This window comes from Aptenodytes patagonicus, chromosome 1 (assembly GCF_965638725.1).
Source record: "Aptenodytes patagonicus chromosome 1, bAptPat1.pri.cur, whole genome shotgun sequence".
Lineage (NCBI taxonomy): Eukaryota > Metazoa > Chordata > Aves > Sphenisciformes > Spheniscidae > Aptenodytes > Aptenodytes patagonicus.
In genome coordinates this window covers 61,593,617-61,614,821 of record NC_134949.1, presented here as the reverse complement: position 1 = coordinate 61,614,821, position 21,205 = coordinate 61,593,617, and the positions used below count along the sequence as shown (strand labels likewise).

At 40.0% G+C, this 21,205-nt stretch overlaps 1 protein-coding gene across 1 annotated transcript in view; it reads left to right on the top strand.

The window, feature by feature from the left end:
• Positions 1 to 21,205, top strand: part of RFX4 (regulatory factor X4) — a 99,489-nt gene that overhangs the window by 70,833 nt on the left and 7,451 nt on the right. Inside the window, exons 14-17 of the mRNA XM_076339142.1 lie at positions 1,952 to 2,071; positions 3,387 to 3,548; positions 10,367 to 10,529; positions 16,548 to 16,686. Coding sequence (XP_076195257.1) covers positions 1,952 to 2,071; positions 3,387 to 3,548; positions 10,367 to 10,529; positions 16,548 to 16,686 — 584 coding nt within the window. The remainder of the gene's footprint in view (positions 1 to 1,951; positions 2,072 to 3,386; positions 3,549 to 10,366; positions 10,530 to 16,547; positions 16,687 to 21,205) is intronic.

Below are 21,205 nucleotides of genomic sequence, written 5' to 3'. Positions count from 1 at the left end.
GAAGAAACCAATCATTATGAAATTTGATTGAATTTGAAACTTGTTGCATCTTTTTCCCATGGAAGTGTTTTTCCTCAGAATGTAGTAATGGAATTTCGAAAGGAACACATCTAGATGAGGCATTTTTTTCTTGTCTGGCAGTAGTTGATCTCTGTTTCCCTCTCAGCTGGTGATCTTTCTCTGGTTTAAGCCAGCTGCTGGACTGGCTATTTTTTTAACCTGACTGCATTTGCAGTTGCCAGAGTTATTTAATGACTTATATGAACAAGTTTTAAATATTCCATGCAAGTCTAAACAAACATAGGAGCCTTTAAAAAAAAAAATGTATGATCAAATCCTGTCTGGAGCTATTACAGGTACTCTGTGTCATGAAGTCTATTGCATAAACTGACCAAACTCCATCTGATACTTGTCAGTCTTCCCTGCAGATGAATGTTATTCCTTTCAGGAGGACACTACACAATGTTTGGCTCTGATGCTTTGCTCCTCTAATTTTCCCCTGAAATGCATCTATGGTCTCTTCTTACACATCTATTTTTGTGGCTATGTGTGCTCTAGGGCAAACATTTCTTCACCATCCCTGACATGTATCCTTCTTTATAAATTATGGGAAGCAACTCACTTCCTTTCTGCAAAATGAAGCCAGACGTGCATTTTTAGTCATTTAAAATCTATTCTCCATTCCCCGCATCCTCCTGGTAATCTTCTCCATACCAGTTTCAACTTGTACTAATATTTCTTGAACATGGGTGACTACAGTTATATGCAATGTTCTAAGTGAGGTTTCACCAGTGCCTTGTGCAATAGTATTAATACTTCTGTTTCTACAGAGGAAGTATATAAATCAGAGGATGATATAAATCTCTAAGGGCAGAACTTCTTACAGCATGCTTTTCATTTCCAGTACTCTAGTCCATAGCATCACCCAGTCCTTCCTCCTAACAACATTAGCAAGTTCTCTATCCGTATTCAAATCTTACTTGAGGATTTGTGGCAGATAGCTATCCATATAATCTCCTTTTACTGTTAATTTTCAAAGTGTTTTTTTGACTTCATCCCCCGCATTTTCTTTTGTGCGTACTCTTCCCTTAAGTCCTTTAGCCCTTAAGTTTTTCACGTGCCTGTCATGGCAGTTAAGAGATAGTATCCATGGTATCTTCAGAGGTAAGCACAGAAACAGGCCAAATGTTATGCTGCTGATATGATTCGAACTGATAATCAGGAAAAGATAATGTAGAAAGGAGAAGTATGACAGAGCAAAGCTTTGGCACAAGTCTTTCCATTTAAGACATCCACAATTTCTGCTAATGCCTCTATGTTTGGCAGTTAATGGATGTCTCATCCACTCCAGGCAATGCACTGGAGATATACCATCAGGAGATTTGGAAGATTGTTTCTACCTTCCTATTGATTAGTCTCTCATTTCTTTGTCCAATGACACAGGTAGTTCAGAAAATTCATACCAGGACGTGTCACTAAGGCAGCCAATTCAGGATTCTACTTCTGACAGAAACTTATATCTAAGGTATAAGATTTTCTGTCTTCTGACAGAAACTTGTATCTATTCCTTTAGATAAAAGGAAACAATTCCACTGTAGTGTAATTGTCTAAATGGTTCAGTGCTAATGTAGGAGAAGAAAACTCCATCAAGCCCCAGCTCTCAGCTAGGCAGCCTCCTTGCACCCTAAACCACAATAATTGGTTGTATAAGCCTGTATAAATCCAGGAGTGAACAGAGTTTGCTAGTACCCAGTTTTACTTTGACCTTTCTTACCTTGAGTAAGAGAGATACTTCAGTGATAGTGGTATGTGGAGGCAGTCCTATTCAGTACTGTTTGTGCTGAATACCGTAATCATTGGTTTAATGAGTGTATTGAGACAGTCAAATCATTGGTTTAATGAGTGTATTGAGACAGTCAATGGCTTTTTTGTTTGTTCACTTTATTACCAGGGTCTTTTCACCTTATTCACTTGATGTTCGATGACTACGTATTGTACCTGCTAGAATCACTCCATTGTCAGGAGAGAGCTAATGAGCTAATGAGGGCAATGAAAGGAGAAGGAAGCACAGGTGAGTTTGTTCTTTTATTCATCTTTTGTCGTTTTCTTCCACTGGATTCGGTGTTTTCTATGTTAGGACATTTCTTTATCCTCATCTAACCCAGTGAGGCTTATCTAGGAGCAAAGTGTTTTTCAGTTCCATCACGATTTGAAACAAGTCATTTGTGAGAGGGGTGGCCCCAGTTAATACATTCTGAAAGAGGCCTGCCTGGTTCATGATGTAACTCTGGGTGTCTGAACCCGATTCCTAAGCACACACTTGGTGTTTCAGTAAGAGATTTTTATACTGAGCCTTTTACCCCAGTTAGTCTGTCTAAGCCAACATTGTATTTCAGTGAACCCAGTCTTGATTCTCTCTCTCACCCTGGTTTAACACTAAATAAATTCACTGATATTAATGGATTTTACCAGTCTAAATAAGAGGGAGAGATGGGAGAAGAAGGCAAAGACAAAAAACAAAGCTGTCATTTCTGGTACGTTTATGTTCCAAGTACCTGCACAGAAGCAGATTCCGAGTCTTGCTCCACTCACTCTGCACTGACTTGCCAGAACAGAAGCGAACAGACATTGCCTCTAGTCTCTCTGCTCAGGGCAGCCCCTTGTAATGAGGGATCCTCAGTGATCTACCTTCCTTGCATCTCCCATTAATTTTGGCAAGTTAAACCCCTCTGTCACCTTTGGAAAGTTCTACTCTCCATTTGTAGCTGTGGCTTAATTTGTCACCCTGTAGATTTATGGGAAGAAGAACATTTCAATGATTAGGGTAATATCTTCTATGTGTTGAAAGACCTGGATTTAATTAATTGCCCTGCCATAGCCTCTTGGTCTTTTTGACAAAGAAGTTGCTTATCCCTGTGTACTTTCCACATAGCTTTAGCAGCTAGAACTATCCAGTGTCATCCTCTTTAGTCAATGAAGAGAGAAGGTCATGGCCAAAAGCCACTGGAATCCCCTGGAGATTCTTGTTTCTTTCCAATGCCTCTAGAAGGAGTAGAAGTGCCTGACTCAGACCGGACTCCTAATTTTAGGTATCTAATAGTATATTACAGGAATATAAACCTTAAGCTGTCTGTGTATGGGTTTCCTATCTATACAACAGGAAAAATAGCAGTTTCCTTTAAGAGGTCTTACAAAGGTACACTGAAGGTTGTAACGCTGAATGTTATAGAAGTACTCTTTCAAAGATTTGTGATTCCTGCTATGCATTTCTTGAAATACAGCCTACAGAACTTTACTGATTGCATTAATTTTTTTAGTTTCTCAGTGTTCCTTGACTCTACCTTTAACTATGTTTGATGATTTTTCTCTCATCTCTCATCCTGCAGCAGAACTACGAGAAGAAATTATTCTGAGTGAACCAGCTCCTCCAACTCCCTCCCCAGTGCCATTCTCCCCAGCTAAATCTGCCACCTCAGTGGAAGTGCCCTCTGCCCCCTCGCCTGTCAGCAATCAGTCCCCAGAGTACGGTGTCATAGCAGCCACAACAGGTAGGTAGGCTTACGGCAGCTGGATCTGCTTTAAGATGGCTTTTGCACTTGGTCACCTGAAATTGAGTCTGAGAACCTGATGTGCCGGCTTTCAAGAGATGAGAAGCCTTCCCAAACAGAAATCTGTTTAAAGTATCAGTTGTGCCTTCTCACTGTATCCGAACATGATGTGCAATCTAACAGGAAAAAGATCTGATGTTTGGAGTCCAAAGGCCTAACAGGAGATCCCAGACCTCAGCATATCAGAATCTGTTCAGTAGCTGAGGCCTTCAGAAGAGAAGACCTGTCACTTTATTTCTAAATTATTTTAAAAATCAATCCAATTTTTCATATTTCTAGCAATGCCCCAAAAGAATTTTTTATGAATATAGCACTTCTGAGCATCTTCAATGACTTTAAGGGCAATCAGTCTCTCCGAAAAATTTTACATGCTTCAAGAAAACGTGCCAGATATTTTAAGGTTTAGTGATGTTTTCAAAATCCTGAACAACTAGTGGTTCAGGAATTCCTAGTGGGTAAAATGGGAATTGGATATCTTTCAACATATTTGAGACCCAAATATGTTTAAATAGCTGTGCAAGTTTCTCTTGGGAATGTTTCACACATCGTTGGTAACTTTCATCTTTCAATGTTAGAGACTAGGGATTACATGTCTGAAGCCTATTTTCAGTTGCATACTCTATTATGGCAACTGATGAAGTAGGTGTATTCTGGTGGGCTCACAGATTAAAAAATCTGTGCTTAAAGGTGTTCAGTTAGTAGGCAGGATTGTCAGAAAACAATAAGCACAAAACTGGCTTCTTGTTTGTTGTTTAAATGGGCATCTATCCTCTGTACTCTAATGTAAAACTCACTCATTACCTTTTGGATGTGGGCAGGACAGTCTATCTGTATGGTCAAAAGACAGCGTTTTCTTAACTCATGGAAAAAAAAGGCAGAAATGTGAATGACTTTCAGAAGGCGTTCCAGGCGGTGAAATTCCAGCTTTGCTGCTCCTCAGTGAAATGGATGTATAATCGGAATGTGGAAACTATCACTTTTGCGATGTACTAGAAAAGTTACAAAACCTTCCTGAAAGAATGTCAGAAAGTGATGACTTACCACACTGGAGAATTTGGCAGTGGCTAAAGGACTAATAAATCTTTCTGACAAATGTTTTTCATGTTTTCAAAGGCGCCACAGGGAAGCACCATGCATAGTTGTGGTGGAAAGAGATTTAAGAACATTTGTCCCTACATCGAAACGTAAGGTTTTCTCACTGTTGGAGACTATACCATATTTAAAAGGGAAATAGGATGATATTACCCCCAGAACAGTTAGACAAGAGGCACATGATTCCTAGACATGGCAGGTGAGCACACTGCTTTGGATCAGGCAGCGCTGGAGGTGGTGTATGTGTCTGAGTCTGGAAACACTGATTTTGTGGGTAACTTGCTCTGTAGACATTGTGGCCCAATGGGATTGTTGTGATGTTATAACCAGAACTTAGTATGATGCAGAACTGTACCCAGAAGTAAAAGACTGAAAAGTAGGGAACTGTGTGCTCACCAGTGACATTGACAAGAATGGAGATTTGAGGGACTTGTGTTTAGGTTGCAGAGACTGTAACACTCTGTGTGACTATCATAACTATTAACCCAAAGCTTATTCCTTATTTATGTAATAGCCTATTTGTCAGCTACCTGGGCTTCCACCTTCAGCTTACTTGACTTAGGTACCTGACTTAGGCGCAGATCTCGGCAGGTCTGGGAACTGCATGGATCTTACATATCCTTCCTGAATCTCACCAGTAATGCAGGGGAACGGACTCACACAAACATCACAAATGCAATTCCTTTTTATTTTCATGTTGGTTATTATTTTATTGTAGTCTGTTTTATTCTCTCACTCTCTTTAATTTTTTATGTCCTGGTAAGGCCAAGGTCTGCTAGCTTGAAGTCTCAAGCCAGAAACAGGATCATTTGGGAACAATGGTTGAAGGACCTACTCGCACAGAACAGGCAGTAGAACTTGACGTAGTTGTTCTCATAGCAGAACTTCTTAGGCAAGAAAGCTATTTCTGATTATTTTAGCTCTCTGTTTTTTTCATCTTTTCGTTTTTAGGTTAAAAACTTTTGTTTGGTTGAATTGGATTTTATTCTTACGGTCTGGTGCAGTCTCACTTTTGCAAGTGTGAAAATAATTTTTGCCTAGCACAAGCCAAATTTGTCAATGCAAGTAGTGGTCTGGTTAAGATTAAATATAAGTACGTGGCTATTTCCTGGTCTTAATTTGAGCAATTAGTAATACCTCCGTTTCCCATGTTCATCATGTAGATGAACTGATTGCCTTTTTAGTTTGCCAACCATTACACCATGGAATTCAGGGTTCATTCACATGAAGTAATACAAAATAACAACCATGTTTCAGCTATAGGAAATTGCTATACTTTAAAATAGGAGTGCTGAAGTTGTATTACATATAATCAAACTATTCCATATACAGATTTGTGGCATTAATATATAGAATATTTTTGAACAGGAACCTCTGTTCTGGAGAGATATATTTAAAGTACACTCTGTTGATTTTCTTATGTGTCTTTTATGAGGTAAATGTAGAACTCTGCAAATGGTGCAAATTTTGAGAACTAGTTCCATTGGTTACCGCTAGCTCTCAGTTCCCCAATTTAAGGCATCATTAACTCTTTCTTGCTTGTGGCATTAGCAATAAAAGTTAACTATTAAACTTTCCTTTTAATGTTTTTGCCTTCAGTCAGTGGTCAGCACAAAACCAGCAAATTAAATTGTTGCAATTACATGATACCAAGCAAAAGAAAGGTAAATCCTATATATAGCATTCTGTGGTAGAACATCTGGCATGGCTCAGCTAACATTTTATTTAAAACTTCTTGTTAAGTTGCTAGACATTTAAAAGGATAATTAGTCTCCATCCTTTCTAAATCACAAAGGCCAGATTAATGATTGTTCAAACTGCAACAATATTGTAATAAAAGTGATAGCTATATGGCTGACTACGTTATTCCCTCTTAAAGCCCCTCTTAAAGCTGTGATTACTCATTTGCCAATGCAATGGTTTTTAGACAACCCAAAATGAACTCTAAATTGTAAGTAGTTCCTAATATGTTAGTAAACTAATCTATGCAGTTTACTGTTTAGTTTCAAGAAATGTATGCGTGAAATAATTCTTCAAGTCAGTGATGGTTATTTAAGGTCACTGTTCTTCCAAGTCTAGGCTAGGTATTAAAGTGCTGGGAATCTGGCACAGGAGATACTTGCACAGAGCTACCACCTCTCATATTTGTGTGTGTGAGTACAACAAATTTCTGTTTTTTTCCTAAAGCTTCAGCTCCTGGACTCATATGAATATATGAGAACATCAGCTCTTGTTCAACAGTTGGAGTTTAATTCTCATAGCTGCAGAGTGTAAAAGTCAAAGGTTCCTATTTCAAAAGGCAATCTCCCCTTCCAAATGGAAGGGTTTGTGTTTTTTCTAAAGCTGATAGTTAAGATAATATCTTCGTTGTGTGGGGGCAGAATGGGGGTCTGACTCCAGATTTCTGACTGCTTGAGGTTGACAGTACTGCTTACTATCAGACATAATACACGTGCTGTGAGTGTCTTGCTTGTACCTGGGTGGTCATTTACTCCAGCATAAAGCAAATATAAAATGCAGCATCATGAAGCAACATTTGTTTCTTTCTGCACTGGTATACATGATGGTACTAATGACAACAGGGCCGTTGTTGGACTGATAGCAGTTCCATTTATATTTGGCTCTCCTACAGGTCAGATGGCCTCTTGGTTAGTATCCTTAAAATCAGATTTTCCGTTAAAAGAGAAAAGAAAAAGGAGTGATAATAAATGAACTTCCCTATTTTAATCAAACCCTGCATGTTCAGAACACAAAGCAGAGCAAAATGTTGCTCAATCACTATTGTTTTTGCTTAATTCAGAAAGCAGTTCAGTTGGGTTCAGTCATATCTAAAAGAGACTTCATCTCCTGGAGTTCAATTCTGCAGCCAGCTGAGGAAATGAATCATATAGGGCTGGGGCATAGGTGGGTATTAAAAAGCTAACTATGAAAAACTTTCAGACTTATCTCATTCATCCTTTTCCACCCACCACAATGTTGGCAGTATCCTGGCTGACCCGATATATACATACACACGTCTGCAAATCTGTTGTCTTCTTCTATCCTTCCTCTCTGTCTTTGTGACTAGGTCACTGAAAATAATGGCATCCCTTCCACAAAGGCAAAGAGAAGTGAGGCAACCATAGATTCCCAGGAACATTCTGAAAAAAATATTTGAGCAGCTTCCTGTAACTGTAAATCCTGAGTAAAACCCGACATACATTTGCTTCTAATCCATAACCTCCAAAAGAAAGTGGGTATTTCCTAGAGCAGCTGTGTGAAATACTATCCTGTAGTACCAGGGACAATTCTTGGTTAGGATAATTAAACAAAGATATTCACAAATCTTCCAGTGCAAGACCTATTCTCTGTATTTGTTTCTGTGTTGTCTGGACAGGCACAAAGCATGTTACACCCTAAACATTTATTTTAAAATTGAATTGAGGTAACTGCCAGTTAGACTTGAAAGCCAGGAGTGGCCAAGTCCTCTCATCCAAGGAGTCTGACTTCCCACAGGGAGCAAACGAAACAACTTGCTGACCTGGACTGACTTATTTTCCTCAGACTGAGATAAGATCCCTACTATTTTTGAAAAAAAGAGAAGGAGGCTCTCAGTATGGCTGGGGCCAGCCAATTTAACCATATTTGGTAAAAGGCAAAGGATCTTTTGACCGTGTTATTACCGCTTCTTGTTAGAGCTAGGAAGGTCATGAGATTTTTGGCTCAATGGCCAAATTTTTTCTTGGAAAAAATAAAATCAAGTCAAAGTAAAACTTCTGGTTTTTGGTGAATTTAAAAAGTGAAAAAGTGAAAAAAAACCCAGTAATATTACCTAAAAATAAGTATTTGGGTTTTTTCGCCATCTTTGTTGTCTTTCTTTTCTTTCTTTTCTCTTTGTTTTTGCCTTTTGAGTTTAGGCCTGTTTTGAAACAAAGTTTCAAATTTTCATTTGGAAAATAACACTAGGAAAATATGTTGATCTTTTGAAATTGAAATGTTTCACCAAAGTATTCTGCAGACAAGTTGTTGATATTTTCAAAACAGTTTTTCTCTTGTTTTCAAATGAAGCTATTTGGTGACCGCATAAGTAGTTTTGGCCCCTTCCACATAAACTGTATTTTCTAGTGAAGGTAGGCTTCCTTAAACACTTTTCCTGAACTCAAGGAACCATGACTGCTCATAGCCACCGCAGCACTGAAGTGCTAGCTCAAATGTGTATGCCTCCTCTTTGGTCTCAGGGATCTCAGTGGTCCTCTTCAATGGGAGGACATGAAAGACTGAAAATTCAAGAGTCCGTGACAGAAAATGCAGGCATGTGAAAACAGGCCTAGCACAAATATCCTTGGCCGTAACACATCCAAGGATGTCTCTACTGTAAGAGCACCAAATCACACCCTGCTGGAGAATTTCAAGCTGGACTTACCTCGTGAAGCTCAGAATGCCTTCGTTCACACCCAGAATTAAGCATTTCCCATTTAAAAAAATTATTTGTCTGATTTTGCCAAATAAAATCACACACACCTGAAGAAAATTATGCACATCTGAGATAGATAGGCTTTTTATTCCCCAAAGCCATGGAGTAGACACAGACCTGGTAATACAATCACTTCCCCCTCTGAATTAGGCCCTTTCATACTACCGGAAGTCCTAGAATCCACACTGAAAAAAACAAGTCACCTCCTGCAATTGCTTTTAGCTACTGAAAAAGAGTAAAGAGTGCCCAGCGACCCCCAAACTAGTGTACGTATTGGGTTAAATCAGTGTTCTGGTCCTCATTTGCAGGGTATTCTCAGCCAGTATGGTCATGACCTCCAGAAAGAGCTATGTTGTACTGGAACAATGGATCTGCCAGCCTCCTGAGTGAAAGGGGTGTGTGCAAAGGACAAAGGTTTCTCAGCAGCTGGCTCATGAATCTGGAGTTCCTGCCTAGAAGGGATCAGGATGATTAAAAGCTCAGCACCTTCCAAGCAAAATGGAAAACCCACTTCTTTGCTTTACTCTTCCCACAAATGCTCTACATGAAAAAGTAAATTAAGTCCAGTCCCTGCCGCCTCGAAAGAAGAAAGAAACATTTTTTGTGGGAAGAAAACAGCTAGGCTATTTCTGTAGATATATTTGTTATAATTTGGAGATCTACCACTGTGTTGCCACTACAAAGGCTGGTACCTGGTTGGGTGGAACAGATACAAACTGCAAAAGGATTCAAGAAATTTATTTGTGTAACACCCATCTTTTTATAATCCTTCATTGTTCTGATCATACTTCCTGCCTCACTCCAGGCCTGATCAGCCTTGGAGCTAAACAGGCCAGCAGCCTACTCCATGTGAGAGAGACCTCAGGGTTTGGTGCATCATGTCTGAGAAATATTAGCACTGGTGTTCCTCCATTTCTAAGTCCTATCCCAGTTTTTCTGAAAAATGATAGCCTCAAATTACAATACCACGCTGGAAGTTCACAGTCTGAGCTATTCCAGATATGTCTCTTACCTTTGGATCTTTGCACACTCCAGCTGATCTATTTGTATTTTTATTTACACCTCAGACATAACTGTTTTGTTCACTTCGGTTGATGCTGTTTCCATTATCAGTGCCTATTAGGTTGCTTTCCTGTAACCATCTCAAAGCATAACACCTCTGTGAACAACAGCCCATGTTACCTGTATTCCTTTAATGCTTGTTTGTCTGCAGGAGCTATGCAATCCTATACGTGGTCACTCACCTACACTGTGACAACAGCTGCTGGGTCACCTGCTGAAAATTCCCAACAGCTGCCCTGCATGAGAAGTCCACATGTACCATCATCATCTGTCACACACCGGATACCTGTTTATCCCCACAGAGAAGAACATGGGTAAGTCACTTCCCAGTGTCTTGGGTGTTTTTGTGGTTTTTGGATGAACCTAAGCATAGCTTAGGGTTTTTTTGGAAATGCAGTGAAATCTGGTTTTTGATGTAGTGAGTCTGTATTGCAAAGATGCTGGTATCATTACTCTTTGGCTGTTGTTATTGTTGTATTATATTATATCTCAGTTTTATAATCTCATTTAATGCTATCTAAAAACACAGTAGACCTGGAGAATATTTTATAAAAGAGAAAGCTTCAGTAGATTTCTTCTCTGATTCCTGTTTTCCTGTGCCATGTTCTATCCCAAAGGCTAGATGTGTCCAAAGAACTATCCTACTATACCATGTCTCAGGAGAGGTGATCCTTCTCTGCTCAGCACTGCTGAGACCACATCTGGAGCCCTGGATCCAATTCTGTGCTCCTTCGTATAAGACAGACACAGGCATGCTGGATTGAGTCCAGAAAAGGGCCACTTAGATGATTACAGGACTGGAGCATTTGTCATACAAAGAGAGGCTGAGAGAGCTAGGATTGTTTAGCCTCAGGAGAAGGCGGCTCAGGGAGTGTCTTATCAATGTGTATAAATAGCCGGTGGGGGCTGTAAAGAAAATGGAGACAGATGCTTCTCAGTGGTATCCAGTTACAAGACGAGAGACAATGGGCACAAATTGAAATACAAGAAATTCCATTTAAACATAAACAAACAAACAACTTGTTTTGCTGTAAGTGTGATCAAACACTAGAACAGGTTGCCCAGAGAGGCTATGGAGTCTCCATCCTTTCTGATATTCAAACCCCAGCTGGACATGATCCTGGGCAGCCTGGTCTAGCGGACCCTGCTTTGAGCAGGGGGGTTAGATTAAACAATCTTCAGAGGTCTCTTCCAGCCTCAGTGATTCTATGACTACTGTTAAACCTGCAAATCAAAAGTGTCCACAGTTTGGAAAAATAGCCACATTTTCACCACAATCTGATTCCATCTCTGTCACCAAAATTTGCTCAAGGCTCTCAATTAAAATAATTACAGTAGAAATTTACATAACATTATTTGATCTTGGAAAACTTCAGAAACTCAGACTAAGTCTCTCAGTGCTCTTTTCATCAAGCAACACTTCTTCTGTGCCATCCTCATTTGAGTAAGTGTATAATTCATAGACATCCATAACTAAAAAGAAACAATCACAAAATAATCGATGGAGAAGGGCCAGGCACATAGCAAGATTAGCAAGTGCCCAGATGCTGACATGAAGCAAGATGTTCAAAACACTTTACTGAGTTCCTCAGTCTCATTGCATACTCATTACCCCTGCAGAAGTGCTTTCCCAGTGTGGAAGATTATATCCTGATTGGCAGGGTGACAGTAAATTAATTTGAACCCCGCATGTCCTTCCCTCTTGGATGTGGACAGGTTTGGATTTGTGTTGGAATGTCACTGCTAAACCCTTCCTGCAGAAACCTGGATATGGAGATATGGAACATCTCTCCTATCCAGCAATATGACTACTCGGTGGAGGCAGAAACAGGGCAGCAGGGAGGTTCAGGAGCTAACAGGATGCAAGAATTGGAACAGACCACAGTAAGGTATTGAATATATGTATAAATACATATATGTATACACATGAGACTTCATTGTTACTAAAGGAATCTCGTGCCTTTGGTAGGTGATTTGAGGAAACTTTTTTGTCTGGGTGAATTGACTTTTCTGAAAGGCAACAAAGACTTCTATAATCTGACTTCTTTTGCCATTTGGTTTTATGTGTGACACATGGATAGAAACATTTTGGTGACACTTCTAAACATTTCAGTGACATCTGCTTTCTTTTCTGGAATTGACTTTGTAAGCTCATAGGGATAGGGCCTCTCTGTGAATCTGTGTTTACATGGCTTCTACCACAATGATTTCCTGATCTCATTTGCCCTCTACATAGTACTAATAAAATTTTTTTGAATCATTACAATTTCTACTTATTTTGTATCTACAGCAAAATCAGCATATTGGTATTTCTGTTTTCATATGATTTGAATCTAATGTGACAGACTGTAGAGACATGTTCCTGAAGAAATGTCTGCAAAGAAATCCAGTGACCTCACCCATGGTCTTCTGAAGCACAAGACTCATTATATAGTTCTTATGGAAGGTACAGTCAAAGATTCAAGGCAGAGCTTGTTTAAAAGCATTAAAGAACCATATCTTCAGAGAGGAAAAGAAAAAATAAGAGACCTTGTATGCAAGATTCAAACAGATGGCTGCCCTGGAAAGAAAGAGAGAGAAGATCAAAGTCTGCACTAAGATTTCCACGTTTCTGGAGAAGAGAGAAATGGAGCAAGCAGCTGCTGTAGCTCCAAAGACTGAGCCTCACTCCCATGCAAAAGGGCTCAGTAGAGAGCATAAGCAGTATGGAGGCCATGAGCCATTCTCCTGCTGTAGGTACATTTCCCACCACATGCAGACTCTTAGCCACTCAGCATACCTGAAAGTTTCCTAACAGCAGTTCTGCTGGGGTTCCTACCAATCTTGCACACTAAAGATGATCCTCTGTGAAATATAAAGGCTACAAAGCACCTTGTGATAGAAAGAGAATACCTAAAAGATCAGAGCACTTAATACCACAATATTCCACAATGTAAAGACATTTAAGAACTGAAGTCTTGGAACAACGTAAAGCCCTACTAGCTCCCAAGAGAGACTTGGGTATAGACTGTTATAGACTGAAATATAGACTGTTGGATTGATTTGTACAAGTATTTTATTCGTGCTTCTGGCCAGTTTTACAAAATAAAATGTTAAATTCAATGATAAAAACTGCTCACTGTAAAATAAAAACTGATTAAGGCCAAAGGCATGTTACCAGAAATGAAGAAAGGGCTACATGATCTGTTCCCCATTATTAAAACAAGCCTTATAGCAAGTAATACTAACATAGATTTGAGAAACTGGAGAAGAGCACAAGGTTCGTAATCTACTCTAGCTCACTCCAGTAAATCTTCTTCTAAATCCACAGTGATACTCTCCGCATGTGTGGCGTCTCAGGACTGTAAATGGAAAATCTGTGGTATTAGTAGAGGAAAATATCTTTGTATCTAATTGGAATTTCCCTTGTTCCAACTTGTGTCTGTTGCCTCTCTCCCTATCACTGTACCTTTGAGAAGAGTTTGGCTCTAGCTGCTCCACATCCTCCTGTTAGATAGTTGTAGATCATCCCTTTGCCTCTCTTCTTAAGGCTGGACAAACCCAGTTCCTTTCCTGTAGGTCACATGCTTCAGTCCCCTTTCTGTCTTGATGGCCCTCCACTAGACTTGCTCCAGTATGCCGATGTCCTTTTTATAGCGGAGAGCTGAAAACAGGACGCAATACTCCAGATGTGGTCTCCCAAGTGCCAAATAGAGAGGAATAATCAGTTCTTTAGGCCTGCTGTCTACACTCCTGTTAATACAGCCCAATATGTAGCTGGTTGTCTTTGTTGCAAGGGCTTGCTTGCAAGGGCATGCTGGTGACTCATGTTCAACTTTTTGTCCACCAGAACTTCCAGGCAATTTTCAGCAAAGCTGCTTTCTCTCCAAATGGCCCCCAACCTGTACCAGTGCAGGAGTTGTGCCATCCCAGATGCAGGACTTTGTATTATTTTCTGTACGATCAATTGACCGTTCTTTCTGAATCACAGCTGCTAGATTCTAGAGTAACTGCTAGTTCCCAGCTGGACCTCCCCAAAGACATGCCATCTGTATGTTATCCTCACTACTCAATAGCTATAGATGTGGTTCAGAAGTCACTGTAAGACATGGTACTTGGCAGAAAATATTTTTGTTGGATTTTTCAGGTACACTTTCTTCTTAGAGAGATGTAGGGTTCCTCAGCCAAGCACTTTCAGACAGGCAGGAGAATACTAGCCTTGAAGAAGCACGGTCATCTCCTCAGGTCCTCAGTGCTCTCTCTCCTGAAGTTGAAGAGAGAAAGAGGAAGCTTCCCCGACCAAAAGTACACAATAGAGATTAGGATAAGAAACTTTATAACTCCATGCTCAAGTGAATTAAAGTGCTACATTTTAGCAAAGTGATGAGTGTTTGAAGGAAGGAGACAGGATCAATAACTTCCAGACTAGGACATAGCATCCTTAATGACTAGAGAAAACATGAAGTGCAAACACTGCCTTACAGGACTTGGCTTTGTTTGGGAGTCCGAGGGCACCCCAGACTACAAGAGGGACTAGATAGGCGAGCATCTCCTTCAAGCAGAGAAGGCTGCACCGTGAATGTCAGGTTTATGCAGACTGCCAAAAACATCTGTTGCAGATCTTACTTACCAGTCTATTGTGTTGAAGGAATTAAAACACAAGATGTCTGCCTACCACAAACAGTGTGCAACAGCTCCATAACCTCTCTCCCCTACTCTCCACAGAGAGACTATCAAAGTCGTATTACGTGGACACCAGCTTGTCTGAGGTAGATTATGGAAACCACTCATATTTACAGCTAAGCCCAAGTGAATATAAGAATAAGAGCTCAGTGTTGAACAATGAAGATGGACATAGGGCCATATGTCCTGAAAATGTTTTTAGAAGGGGTGCTCTGCTTTCATTTTGGATCTGCTGGATTGTCTGGTATAAGACATGACATGGTGTCTCTAGAATACCATCATAAGATCAAAAGAATAACAGAAGTTTAAACCGTACCCAGTGTAAAAATTACATTGAACTTTCCAGAAAAAGAATAAGGCTGTACAAATAACTGTTCTCTCTCACACAATGAATTGGTTACCTTGTTTGTCTGTTTCTCATGGTTTGTGTTTCACTGTTTCATCAAGCAGGTCCAGAGGAGGGCCACAAAGATGATCAGGGGGCTGGAGCACCTCCCCTGTGAGGATAGGCTGAGAGAGTTGGGGTTGTTTAGCCTAGAGAAGAGAAGGTTCTGGGGACACCCTATAGCAGCCTTCCATTACATAAAGGGGGCCTACAGGAAAGACAAGGAGGGACTCTTTATCAGGGGGTGTAGTGATAGGATGAGGGGTAACAGTTTTAAACTGAAAGAGGGTAGATTTAGATTAGGTATTAGGAAGAAATTCTTTACTGTGAGGGTGGCGAGACACTGGAACAGGTTGCCCAGAGAAGTTGTGGATGCCCCCTGCCTGGAAGTGTTCAAGGCCAGACTGGATGGGGCTTTGAGCAACCTGATCTAGTGGAAGGTGTCCCTGCCCATGGCAGGGGGGTTGGAGCTAGATGATCTTTAAGGTCCCTTCCAAGCCAAACCATTCTATGATTCTATGATTTCAATAGCATTATTTTAAGAACCTTTAAACTTCTGTGCTGAATTAGCATTAAATGTTCACATGGCTACACAAAGATGGGGAGGTTACAGAAAGTGTCCACGCATCTTTTGCTAGTGAATGGCCCAAATAACGGTGGCCAACAAACACTGACCCTACAGTTTCTTATAGCTAAGGAAACTGCTCCCTCCTTTACCCCTGGCTGTCCCTAGACAAGGCGTTGGGATAAAAAAAAGAAAGTGGGCAGGTTCTCCAACCTCAAATCCCACTCTATTCTTGAGTCAGCTGTGCTAAAGCTGTATGTTGTGTGCTTCAGATGCAAATTAATACATCTCTCTCCCTCCCAAAAAAGGAACATCTGACCCCAGTGCAAGAAGATAGCTGAACTCCACAATGTAGTTCTTTAAGTCGAATCTTACCATACTTCCTCAGCCTGGATAGTAATTTACTAGGAACATGGCAATAAAATAATAATAAAAGGGAAAGACACTTTCTCCTTAGAAAGTGCACAAAGGAGTCTGCAATTTAAAACTACTCACAGAAACATGCTGAGTCTCTCTATTTGTTGTTGTGCTGAACACATAATTTCACTAAGTGGCATCTGCTTCCCAGCTGAGCTGGGAAATATCTTTTTTTAAAAGGTTATTTAAAGTATCATTCTCCTATTTAAAAAAGTGCAACTGTATGTTTCATAGAAGTTCTAGAATTATTAGTGGGAATACAATTATTATGCATACTAAATAGTGTATTTAAATGGATTTTAGATACACAGGAAGTTACAACTATGGTAGCTATAGCAACCAGCATCCCCATCCAATGCAGAGTCAGTATCCATCCTTACCACATGATACTGCTATTTCTGGACCACTTCACTACTCAGCTTACCACAGAAGCTCTTCGCAGGTAAGTTGGATTTATTACTTGACAATGCTTGCTACAACATTTTAAGTGAAGTTCTGCTTGTATATTTATCAGCATATTAGCTGTCTGAATCAATAAGTTGTCATTAGTCTAGTCATTGATGGTCCCTAATTTTTTTCTTTTTTAATGTTACCTAAGTATCTTTTCATTTTGGTGGAGATTCTTTTATCAGAAATAGCTTTAGGTTGTGAATTTAAAGTACTAACTCTAAAATCTAGCAGCCTGGATCATAGAAAGTGTTTCTCTATTAAGGAGTAGCTAAAACAGAAATGAATATAATTAGTTGTATGTTTCTTAGGTGTTGGGAACAGGAAGAGATTCCTAACAAGAAGTAAAAGTGTTTTCATATAGTTGAAAGAAGATGCAGAGGCCATAGTGAATTCTGGGGCCTCTGCTTTTGAGAATACATATGTTTAGGGATTTGCCAAAATTGTGAGTTCTGCATATAGTTTGAATAACTTCAGGACGCCACTGCAAAGAGGTTCTGTTTAATGTGTGCTATAGTCTCCTACTATAATGCTGAGAAATTATGTCAGTAACTATCTCAGGACTATTTCTCTTCACAAAACTGAGCCAGTAGGAACCAGAACAGATTAAGTGTGAAGATGATATTTGGCAACAGTTCAAAAGTAGTGCCACTGTAGGAGGGCTTTAAGTACATCATGCATCTGGTGCTTCCCCAGTGTAGGAAGCTGCTCTCTGGGCTCTCTGCTGGAAGATTTGCAAAAGGCGGGTACAGGCGGGAGGAGATGGCATTGGGGTATTCCACCCACATGGCACCTCTTATGCTTTATCTACTGGAAATATATACAAGTATATTAGGGACCACCATGCTTAACTATCGTCACTGGACTGCAACACTTTCATACCAGATGCAAAGATGTGAACTTGATAGTGCTTTGGACTAGAACACACGAAACCTGCATCTCTTTCTGGTCTTTGGCATCAGTCTGCCAGGTGATCGCAGAGTAGTCACTTCTCTTTTTTATGCTTCATTTTCCCCAGCTGTAAGATAAGAATAATGGTATTGATCTCCTTAAAGCTTTTTGAGATCTGCTGGGAAGGTTGTCCTATACAAACCAATATGCTCATTTGGACCAGCTCAACAATGGCTCCTTAGCTTATGGAAAGAACAAGGCTACAACTTCTCATCCTTTTGTGTAGCACTTGGTCCATCAGACTACGTGAGGTGTCAGGATTTATTTGAGGGTTGTTGCAGCTGCTGTATCTTCAATAGGAACAGTGAGAGAACGTTTAAGTACAGTGTCCTGTGATAGGTTTGTATTCATTATTTTTTCAGTACAGGCCTTACCCTGTTATCTCAAGATTTTTTCCAGAATGCATCACTTTTTGACTTAAAATTGGCTCACCAATTTTCTTTACCTTCTCTTATCCTTCACTGCAGAAAACCCACGAGTGCTGCTTCTGAAATGGTCTGTAAAGCCATGAATCTGTGTGTAAAACAGAGAATTTGTCTTTTACTGTTTAGAAATGTTATCACCCACACAAGGAGTTTCTTTCTACCCTCTGACAACTGTCTGTCACACCGACATAGACAGCACAAGTTAAGCAAGAAATAAATGAAACAAATCAAGATCAACACATTTTTAGTTTACTCATGCCCTGGTTAATATGTTATATGGAAATAGGACATATATGGAAATAATACATTAAAATCATTTTTCATACTATAGTAGGCTGTCTCTACAAATGCAGATGTTAGATCATTTCTTCCTCTCTTGCTAGCCCTTGAACTGTCCTAAACATACATGAAGAACAGCTATACTTTAATGATCACACTTGAGAGCAAAATGATTTCAACTTGTATTTAGCATGTTCTTTCTCATGCTGCTTGTAAACTGAGATGGAATCTCACAGCAGGACACAGCTAACAAAACCCTATCAATGCGCTCATTCTGTATTGACAGGAACTACAAACTGAAACCTTACTTTCAAAAATAATCTAAAAGTCTTGAACGGTTTAATATGGAATTTGCTGACATTCTTTTTAAAGCTAAGTGAGCTTCTGTAAAATGCCTGCCCTGATGATAAGTCCTTTCTTAGCTACTTTAAAAAAAAAAGTTCATAAGATATCCCTAATAAGATGTTAGGGAACCACTATGATTCTATGATTCTATTCTTTTTCTCGCGGACTTTCTGAGGGGAACATGGTGCACGGAATTGCAGTAGGACTCATGACATTGCAAAATCAAAATACGGGAAGCCAAATTTGCAATGAATACATAAACAGCTGCCACTATACTGAAACCGGAGGAGATGCAATGTGTATGGCTGTGGTAATATAACCAGTTGAGAAGAGGAGGCATTGACCATAACTCTTCAAAAGAACTCTTTGTTATAATCTACATTCAGTCCAAATATAGAACTCTGGCTCAACTTTAGCTAATATTCTATCATGCTCTTTAGGATAGTGTCTAGGGATTAACTCCTAAGAAAAAAAAAATCTGTATGTGGGGTAAGTTCTCCTCTGCAAACATGGATTCAGAGAGAGTCCTTGCCCCAGACAGGGGTCTGAGTTGAAACAGGCTACATGTAATCGAGGTGGGTTTTAGGCTGCAGCTATAAATTAGTATTTTGGTCTCGAATAACACCATAACAAAAAAAGTGGAATTAAACCAAAGGGGATGGAGGGAATAACTTTTATTTGGCGGAAGTGGGGAACTGAGGAGCTGGGAAAGGGGAAGGGAAGGGAACGAGTGACCCTTTAAATTGTATTTGCCAACATGTAGCATGTTGATCCCAACCTGACAGTACAATGATGGTTGCATTGTATTAATTTTAGGATGTCTACTGTGGTTTTGTCATTGGAATCCTTACAGCGGGGCTATGCTGGGGAAGAAGTCACACAGCTGTAGATCTTGTACTATGTACAGCTCTTGAAAAGTGCAGGTTTGGGTCCCAAGCCAAGCCTAACTCACCTGACCAGTGGCAAGTCCATGTTAGTGAGAGGCTTCTGGATAATTTGAATCCCCTAGTGTTAGAGGAAATGAGACAGCAGTAATTGCTAAGGCTGATACTGCTGAAGCACCATGTGTCACAGCTGCATGCTCACTCACACCCCGTCCCGTAACAGAACGGTGAGAGCCCTTGAGGTTATTGTTATCTCCCATCTCTGAGACAGTCTTGGAGCTTACCTTGGCTCACAGAGGAATGTGATAAATGTCTTGTGACTTTGGGCTAAATAGAGATTTTGATAAGTAGCTCATAGTTTCATAAAGATCAGTGGCTCTCAGATGGACAAGAAGGTAAAAAAAAAATGGAGGAGATGGCTTGTAAAAAAATTTGTAGGGGAGTAAATGTTCTGCTGAAGTAATACCTGCAGCTACTAACCCAGCATAAGCCTAAAACTGGCTCCTTCTGGCAGTATAGGCTGACTGATTCCCACTGATGGCTAAGAGCCTTTTTGTTGACAGGGACAGTCTGTTCAAACCTTGGTCTTAATCCGATTTCTTTTTTTTCTTTCATCAGCATCTGTGAATAGTTCTCAGAACAGTTGCTTCCTTGTAACTCCAAGCCTGATTGCTCATTTCTTGACTTGGCTTACTGGCCAGGAGCCTGGTACACAAATAAAGAAAAATGATCTACAGATTGATTTGTTACTACTTAATTCTCTAAGCCACAGTGCAGAAGTGCATACAATCCTACGATGCTACTCCATCATCATATAGAAGGGGACTGTGTAATGTGTGTACATAAACACATTTATACTGACACTATGTTTCATCAGTTCTCTGCCTCTGCAGTTTTACGTACCAGATGCCAGGGTAGAAAATAGACAACTCTGTCTAAAAGCCTCTGAGCGTTCTTATCAACCTATGCCGAGTTTAGCAGAGAGGTACCCCCTTCAAAGGTAACCCCTTCACAAAGCCACCACCTAATCCACCTCCACCATGTACACTTGACTGGCTTTTGATCACAGCTTTTGTCACCCTGGCTGGCCAGGTCTTGATCTTCTTGCAGGCTATCCATAAATATTTCAATTCATATCATTCCACCTCTCCCTTAAACACAAAGTCATTCATGCTGCAGTAATTTTTCTTTGTAAATCACAAGGATAACACTTTTAGTAGGAAGAGTACTTAGAGAAATCTGCAGCAGTATATATTTTTATATTTTAATATATCTGGTAACATATAAAGATGCACACCATATGAATGTGCATCACTGTACATGCAGTACAAAAAACGGCAAACATACGATATATATGTGTAAATACTCGAATGCATGGCTGTAGTGAATCATATTGTAGGTCCATTTATCCAGGTCCTACCTCCAGCAATGGCCAGAAACCAATGTGTGGAGGAAAAGTCTTAGAAATAGGGTAAGTAGGGAGCAGGCCTTTCACCAGCATAGCCACACTGCCTTTGGCAAGAGCTGGCCTAGGGACAGCCTGAGAAGGAAGCAGCAGCTGGACTGTTGTATTTTGTAGTAAACCACTCTCCATTACCTTGTCTTTGAGCTTTTTAGTTCTTTTAGCTTT